Here is an 8583-nt window from a genome sequence, read left to right as displayed (position 1 = left end):
AGCCAAAACACAAACTGGTTTCAGCCTAAATCACAAACTGGTTTCAGCCCGAATCACAAACTGGTTTCAGCCTGAATCATAAACTGGTTTCAGCCTGAATCATAAACTGGTTTCAGCCGAATCACAAACTGGTTTCAGCCGAATCACAAACTGGTTTCAGCCTGAATCACAAACTGGTTTTAGCCAGAATCACAAACTGATTTTAACTTGAATCCCAAACTGGTTTCAGCTCGAATAACAAACTGGTTTCAGCCCGAAACAGAAACATGTTTGGACAGAAAGCTCAGCGTTACACATGGATGAATATAAAAAAAGAACAGACTTGGTTCCGCTCGATGTGCTCCTCAGGGATCAGATCCAGCTCCATGTGGTCGTCCACAGGAACGAAGATCTCTGCAGTGTCCTCAGCAACATCTGGTCCAACTGTGGCATTAGGAACAGAAACCTGATTCAGTTCAGATCTACAGCTGCATTGTTTTATAGCCGTAGTGCAAAACAGCAGGAGGTTCCATAAGGAGGTTCTCCATATTCAGACACAGCGACAGCAGCAGCTAATAGGACAAACATCAGCAAAAGTAGAGCCACAAGACAAACCTGCAGGTTGGTGCTCCAACAAAAAGCTGGATGCTGCCGCCAATCTGAGCGTGAGCAGGATCAGGTTCTCCTCACCAGGGATGAACAGGTTGGCCCGGAAATCTTTCTGGCTGCACACCACCTCACCTTTCACACTGACTCACACAGAGATCAGCACAGGGTCAGCTCAGGATCCAACAAGATGGACTGAGATGTTTAATTTACAGGATATTCGTAGGGGTGTAACGGTACGCTGAAATCACATTTCGGTTCGGTTCAGTTTCAAGGAGGGCTTAGTTCGGTTAATTTTCGGTACAAAAAAGGCCAAAATAAAGAGTAATAAAAACGTTTATTTTGAAAATATGCCAAGTAAAGAATGCGTTTGTATAAAAATAAATAAAATAATTTTCCTGAAGAGGAAGAAGACTCAGCTGCTCAGCGACATCCTCAGACTGCAAACACAAAGAGGTAAAAAAAAAAATCGAGTTAATAAGATAATTTTAAATGAAAAAGTTAATTAGATCACAATAATACAATAACAATACCTCTTCTTGCACTGTCATCAGGTGGTTGAATCTCTCGCTCATCATCGATGTGGCAGGGCTATAAATCTGGGTTCAGGCTTGTTGACGATCAGTTTTAGCTTTTTCATAAAGTACAACTTTTTGGCTGAAGTGTTGACGTGATGGGCCGTCGTAGGCAGCGGGGCTCAAGAACCTTAATCATATGCTTAAAGCCGGTGCATCAACAACAGAATTCGGACGTAGATCCAGAGCTTTAAAAACTCCTACAGCTTGTGTTATTGCTCTGGACCGATCTGAATGACCTGATAAAGGTTGTTTAAATGCTGCCGTTATCGCTCTTTGCATCACGCTACGTTCACGTTTGGATGATGTTGTTTCCAGTGCGTTAACAAGTTAGACGTGTTGTCTGCTGCAGATCCAATCTCCGTGAAACGTCGACTCACAGCTTTGGATTTGTTCACTTGTCTTTTCCCATTGTTGAGTTTTAACAAGCCACAATGTTTCCAAACAGGAGACCGCAACGAGATGAAAGGGTCTCCTGCTAGGCTGCTAATGCTACGCGTGCTGAAACACGCTTAGGAATTTTAGTTCTGTGGCGCATGATCTCTCGTTAATAAAATTTAACGAGTGAAAAAAATAACCAAAACGGTATGCACATGGACCGAACCGAACATGCTGTACTGAAACAGTTCAATACACCCCTACTAACAGGAGATAAGATAGAACTTTATAGATCCTGCAGGAAATTGTTGTGCCAGAGTTTCAATACTAAGAAACATACATAAAGAGTCACACAAGATATAAAATAACAGAGAATTTGAAAAATAATAACAGAGACTATAAAAATACCAACAATTAAGTTCTAAACAGGTCAGGTGCATACAGAAACATTAAAGTGTTAATTGTAGTGCAGGATTAATTTTATTGTGCTATGTGCAGAAAGGGGGGAGGAGTTGAAAAGTTTAGGGAGGAAGGACTTCCTGGGGCGTTCTGTGGAGCACCTCGGTGGTCTCAGTCTATGACTGAAGGTGCTGCGGTAAGAGTCCGGTGCAGTGTTGCCAAGTCTTATTAAGCAACTTTGGGCTTGTTTTTTTCTAAAGTCGCTTGCAAATCTTGTGAATTGCAGGTTGCAGTTTTTTTGGCTTGCTTTGAACTACGGCATAGCCCAAACCCTAACCCAATAAACTGAAAATTAACCGACACCAAAATTTATAACAATGATCGACATCATTTTGCCCATGTCTGTATTTTCGGTGTTTTAAAAAATGAAAAGTCGTTTTGTCTTTGGCTGTGTATAGATAAGCTATGCTCATGTCCCTTTAAGACACTGAGCTACTGCAGTCTGTAGTCACGTGACTCCACCCCATCCAGTCTGTAGTCACGTGACTCCACCCCATCCAGTCTGTAGTCACGTGACTCCACCCCATCCAGTCTGTAACAAGAAGTGAAAGAGACCGTGTGGTTGAGAAAATGGAGAACATTTCGAATGTTGAAGTGGCAGCAGAGCTGGTCCAGGAGGAAGAGGAGCAGCTAATTTCCACAAAAAAAAAGCGTCATCAGTCGTCTGGCAACCTTTTTCTTTCAGCAAAGACGATATTGAACAAAAAATAAAAAAGCCAAGTGTAAACTATGCCTTTACAGAGAGGCGGGCCTTTGCACATGACATTATATTTGCACAACTCATTGTTTACTTTTCCAAATGGCAAATGTGAAATTTATTTTTCATTATTTAGTTTTATTTACAAGGGAATACTTGACAACTCAAATGTGACCATTTCATTTATGAGATTGTATTTTTAATACTTTGTGTTTACAGGAAAGTTATTTTATATTTCTAAATTTGTTCAGTTGTGCTTATTTGTTCAAAAACTATTAACAACTAAAAGTACACATTTTATTCATTTATTTGCAGAAGGTGTAGTTTTAAAGTTCATTAAAGTGGCAATAAAAAGGGAATTATGCCATCAGTATAACTGCCTGTGAATTATTTATGCCGGCCTATCACATTATTTTCGGGGGTGCAGTAATCGTCCATTTATCGTTATCGAGGTGAACTGCTCAATATATTGTGATATTGATTTTAGGCCATATCGCCCAGCCCTACTTTGAACGTGAAGTTGCTAATTTGGGTTTGAAGTTCTTTCTGAGTAAAACTAGTTGATTATCTCCCAGCTCCGCACAATAAAGCAAAAGACAAGTGGTAGTAGGTAATTTGTCTCTTCCACGCCCCCGTTTCCTGTTTATTGCTCTGCCCAACTGGTGAGGCGACAGACCCACACCTCAAACACTCATACTGTGGCTGACCACTAGGGGGCTCCACTCACACAAAGATGTCAGGACGTTTTGTTTTTAAAAAATATGATTTACATATTTGTTACATATGCAAAATGTATTTTTTTTATCAGTGCTTATTATTCAAAGTGTTTAACATAATTTTGCTGTTTTTTATGTGTAATGCCATAATGTATGTTATACTGTTTAAAGAATGTGGTGGGTTGCCAGTTGGGCTTGTTTTGGGTTTGTTTTCATAGAGCTGGTTGCTGTTTCTATCGCGAGATCTGGCAACACTGGTCCAGTGTGTCCTGCAGGAGGTGTGACGAGTTGTTCAGGATCTGGAGCAGGTTCCTCAGCATCCTCTGCTCAGACACCTGTCAGAGACTGCAGGTCCACTCCCAGAACTGAACCAGCTCTCCTCATGAGTTTATCCAGTCTGTTGGCATCAGTTTTCTTCACCCAGCTGCCCCAGTACACCACAGCGTAGAAGAAGATGCCGGAGACCACCAGTGGTCAAACATCTGCATCTGCGTTGTGTTTTCTGCTCAACAGAACCAGTTTTGTGTTTTAACAGTTCAGTTCGTTTTTGATTCTGCTGCAGCGTCACCTGAAAACTTGGAAAACTCCGACAATGTGTGACCCACGCAGCAGAACGGGTCACAATGAGCCGCTCTTCATTATTTGGTTTTGATTCATTTTAATGAAACTCTTTTATCTCAAATGATTTAAACCGATTCAGTTAATTGAAATCTGTTGACTGACCAGCTGGCAGCAGGTTAGTTTTGTTTATCAGTATTAGAACTTGATTATTATTATTGATCTGGAGTGATCTCTTTGGGAACTTCTGCCCTTTATATGAACAAAATTTTGTTCAGTTTGCATGGTGCACTGTACAATTTTGAATGACAATAAAGTTTATTTTTTTCATTTAGCCTTTATTTATCCAGGTAGTCTCATCAATAAAGTTTATATTTATTTATATTTAAAAGGGAAATACCTAGGCTTCATAATGACACCAGATATTATACAAAGGGATTTCCCAGCACTACGGCCGAGAAAATTGGTCAATCTCAACAGTCAATAAAGATTATTTCTCCATTAGTGGAATCATTATTTACATGTGCTCTGCAGGCTCAACTCATTCTGGCTCGCATGGTCCACATTTACACCCAGTTTCTAACCACTGGGTCAAAACAGAAGGACTCACCCAGAACTGTGTCACCTGCTACCAATAACGCATGTGTTCATGTCTGTCTGTTAGCAAAACATCTAACGAACCACTGAACAGATCTTCATAAAACTTTCAGAAAGTAATCACCAGATGTGCATCTGCATTGTCGAAAACTATTCACCTCCTTGCTTGTTTTGTTATTGTCATAAATCAGTCAAGGTCTTATTTACAAAAAATAAAAAACATCAAAGCAAAACCTAGTTTCTACAGATTAATACCAATTAAATATTTACAAAATAAAAGGAGTGATTAAATAAAAATTCACCTCCTTCAAAGTGCCTGGTCTAATTCAACTCAGAGAAAATGTTTGATAAAGTCCACATGAGACAAAAAGACTTCAAAGGTCAGAAACATCCCAGTTCTGTTCCACCATGGAAGGAATATGGGACATGTGTAAATCTACCCCGAGCAGGCTGTCCTCACAAACATGAAGGAGAACCATGAGAGAGAACACCACGACACCTGAGACCACTGAAGGAGCTTCAGCAGGTGAGATGGAGAGGAACTGTTGCCCTGGTTCTTCACCAGTCTGAGCTTATGGGAGAGCGGCAAATAGAAAGAGACTTGATTTTTCAGGACATTTCCCGTTCTTGTTTCTTTCATTCAAGAAACGTGTCTCAAATACGACCTATGGTCTCCAGAGTTGACCTAGAGAAAATTATTCACGCTTTTGTGTCACTGCGCCTGGACAAGTCTTCTGTCTCACGTCTACCCAGAACGCAGCTGCCGGACTCCTCAGCAAGTCCATGAAAGAATAAATACTGTCGCATCACCCGGGCTCTATACTCACTACACTGGTTCCCAGTGGAGAGTTCTTGTACGTACAGAGCTCTAAGTGTCCAGGCTCCTGGGTATGTTTGTCAGCTTCAACCAAATACTCTGCTGCTTGTTCCCAGACACTGAACCTCTTGGATGTTCCACGCACGCAGCAGAAAACTAACGGGGACAGGGTCTTTCAGTCAGTGGCCCCTGCAGCTTCGTTCTGCTGACTCTGCGGAGGTTTTTGAAAATGAAAACACTTTATGTCATGATTTTATTGTGCTTCTTATGCTTGTTTTATTTTTTGTATAATTTAGCATTGATTTGTTTTGTTCAGCGCTTTTTGATTTTATGTCTGATTAGCGCTCTATAAATAAACTTTACTTACTTATTAAGAAAACAGATTCTTCAGAACTTGAGTATCTAAACAAGCCTACTGTATTTTTCCCTGTATAAGTTGCAGTTTTTTTGCATAACTTACATGTCCTGCAACTTGTAGGGCAAAGCGACATATTAATGGATTGTTTTCCATATTTATAAAACATTTTTTTGGCTGAGATCTGTCCGTTTTCATTCATTGTGACTGAAAATACTGAACACTACCATTTTTCAGCCGCTCGATGACAGCAGAGTAGTAGGGCATGCCGTTGTATCATGTAAAAGTGGTTATTAATGACACAATTGGCTTGCCTTAGACTGCCACCTTCGCCGTCAAATCAGCTTCATTTCGCTGCACCACCCCGGCGAAATGCAGCTGATTTAACCATTGAAGTGCATTTATTAAGTAAAAGTTCAACTGAGACACCTTTATTACAACGTTGAGCAAACAAATAATTGTTTTAGGTGCTTATCTTGTTAAATCTCGAAGAAATGCGCAGCGATTCGTCCCTCTGCGCCTTCCTACTTCCACGTATCGGCTTTTGAAAATGCAGCTGATTTGACCATCAAAGTGCATTTATTAAGTAAAAGTTAGACAGAGACACAACTTTGCTATAATTTCGAGCAAACAAATAATTGTTTTTAAGTGTTAATCTTGTTAATTCTTGTCAAAGTCCTCCCATGCACGCTCCCGCGGCCACCATTTGGCAGCCAATCCATTTTTTGGCACAACACCGTCCCACATTTCCAGGTTGTCAGTGGTGACACATGATAGATGAGACGCATTTATGGATTTTTCCACTTTATTAGACATATTTGGACTGAAGCAACTTATAGGGCGGACAATGCGGTACATGAACTCTGGTTAAGATTTATTTTAAGTTTTCTTACAATAACTATTTAGGTCATTCTGTTGTTTGGAACCACGTTGTGGACATTTTACCAGATTACTGAAGAAACCCCAGGGGAGTTAGGGATGGTGTAAAACCATCCGCAGGGTAATGGTGACACTCACCTAATAAAAGGCAGCTTGCGCTTCTCCTGGGCATCTGGTGGAATTAGAGACTCTGGAGGAAGAGGAACCACACTAACCACCTGAAACAAACCAGATCACAGTTAGACTCCATGGTTAACTGTTCTGAGATTGTCTGACAGGAAATAACTACCGGGTTGGAATTAGACATCTGAGAGTTTTCTGAGGCCTCCAGGTCCAGAGGAGTGAACTGAAACAGACAAACACTGCCTACATTACCCATAATGCACTGTGCATGTACAGAAACCAACGCAGCAAAGCACGTCAGTTATTTGGAAATAAGCCAAACTCTCTGCATCCTTCTGTTCTCACCACCGTCACGTTGTCAGAGTCATGGCTGCTCAGTGTCCCTCCTGCAACTCCTGCCTGTGCTGCAGCTGCCGCCTCTTTGCTCTGCCTACAAACACAAAGATCACATGACCAGGGCCCTCCTGCTGTGACTGGACAAAAACCTGAACATTAAACTCACTTCTTGTTTTTGTTGCTGATGTAGTCCAAGGTCTGGTACACAAGGCTGTGCAGCAGCTCCACCTGAACACACCAGAGATGCACGTCACATGACCTGAACACTACCTGTCAGGACCCCGACACCTGCTGACATCACTCACCTTCTTGCTGTAGATGCTGGTGAAACCCTGGATGAGCAGCGCCGCCTCTGCAAAGTTCAGTCTGGTTTTTCCTTCATCGAAGGTTATACACATCTCATCCAGCTGCAGAACAGACACAGGAATCATTCTGGTCCTTCTTGTTTTACTCTCTAAGCTTTGGGTTATTTTGACCCAAGCGCAGCAGAGGGTGAAGCAGGTGAACGGTATTTTATAGCAGGACCATGAGAAACAAAGAAGCCACCTCCTCCAGGTAGTCGTTCAGCTCCGATGCCACATCGATCTCCCAGTTCTTTGTGAGCTCTCTGATGGGCTGCAGCAGGTGAGCGTACCTGTTCTCTGTGGGATCCATGACGTCTGAGCTGCAGGCAAACAGGAAGTGAGGTCAGTTCCTGACATGAGCAGACGTTTCGACTAGAACCTGATTCTGAACACAACCCAGAACCACCAGCAAAGGTCCAGCTGATTTTTCCGTAGAGAAATGAGTTCATACAGGCCATCAACTCTGAACAATTTAACACATGTCGAAAATTGAAGACAAAAACGGACGGATGGAGGCTGCACAGCTGCAGAAAGGAAAGCTTTGCAGAGAGTGGTGAAGGCTGCACAGAAGTCTGTTGGAGTCAGTCTCCCCACTAGGGCTGGGACGATATGGACCAAAATTAATATCTCGATATTTTAAGGTAAATGGTGATATATGATATACATCTCGATATATTTTTCTTTCCATAAAGCAATAACAAAATATATTTCTGAGTCAAAGCTTTGTCCCAGTTGTCACACAGGCACCTTTATTAACAAACGGCTGTAACCGTCATAGTTCCTAAGCTCTTGAATGCATCGTGGCTTTTCCACCACACGGTGTAAACAAAGTGCAGCTGTGTGTCTGTGGGAGGACACACAGACTGAGCCTTGCTTGTGCTTTAAACTGCTGTGTATAAATACCAGAAGAAACAGCAGATAAATCACCCTAAACTGGATATCTGTCTCCATGATTTTTAATGAGAAGATAACTACATACCTTGCCACTCTTAACCAGTTCATTTACTGGAGAACACCAAACCTCTACTTTGTAGCAGCTACCTACTCATTTTAACACCTATGAGAAATTTACAGCTCTCTTACACTTCTACTTCTTCTTTTTTTGGATTTTCCCTCTTCAGGGTCTCCACAGCGAGTCATCCTCCTCCATCTCACTCTGTCCTC

At 41.6% G+C, this 8583-nt stretch overlaps 1 protein-coding gene across 1 annotated transcript in view; it reads right to left on the bottom strand.

Moving 5' to 3' along the window:
• Positions 1–7729, bottom strand: part of ncaph2 (non-SMC condensin II complex, subunit H2) — a 22052-nt gene extending 14323 nt beyond the window's left edge. The window contains exons 1-8 of the mRNA XM_037690626.1: positions 7622–7729; positions 7381–7482; positions 7242–7303; positions 7085–7169; positions 6906–6962; positions 6755–6834; positions 595–728; positions 323–423 (exon numbers count right to left, since the gene is read on the bottom strand). Coding sequence (XP_037546554.1) covers positions 323–423; positions 595–728; positions 6755–6834; positions 6906–6962; positions 7085–7169; positions 7242–7303; positions 7381–7482; positions 7622–7729 — 729 coding nt within the window. The remainder of the gene's footprint in view (positions 1–322; positions 424–594; positions 729–6754; positions 6835–6905; positions 6963–7084; positions 7170–7241; positions 7304–7380; positions 7483–7621) is intronic.
• Positions 7730–8583: the final 854 nt, after the last annotated feature.

The sequence above is a fragment of the Nematolebias whitei genome, chromosome 16, assembly GCF_014905685.2.
Source record: "Nematolebias whitei isolate Nwh7 chromosome 16, NemWhi1, whole genome shotgun sequence".
Classification (NCBI taxonomy): domain Eukaryota; kingdom Metazoa; phylum Chordata; class Actinopteri; order Cyprinodontiformes; family Rivulidae; genus Nematolebias; species Nematolebias whitei.
This window is presented reverse-complemented; position numbering and strand designations above follow the sequence as displayed.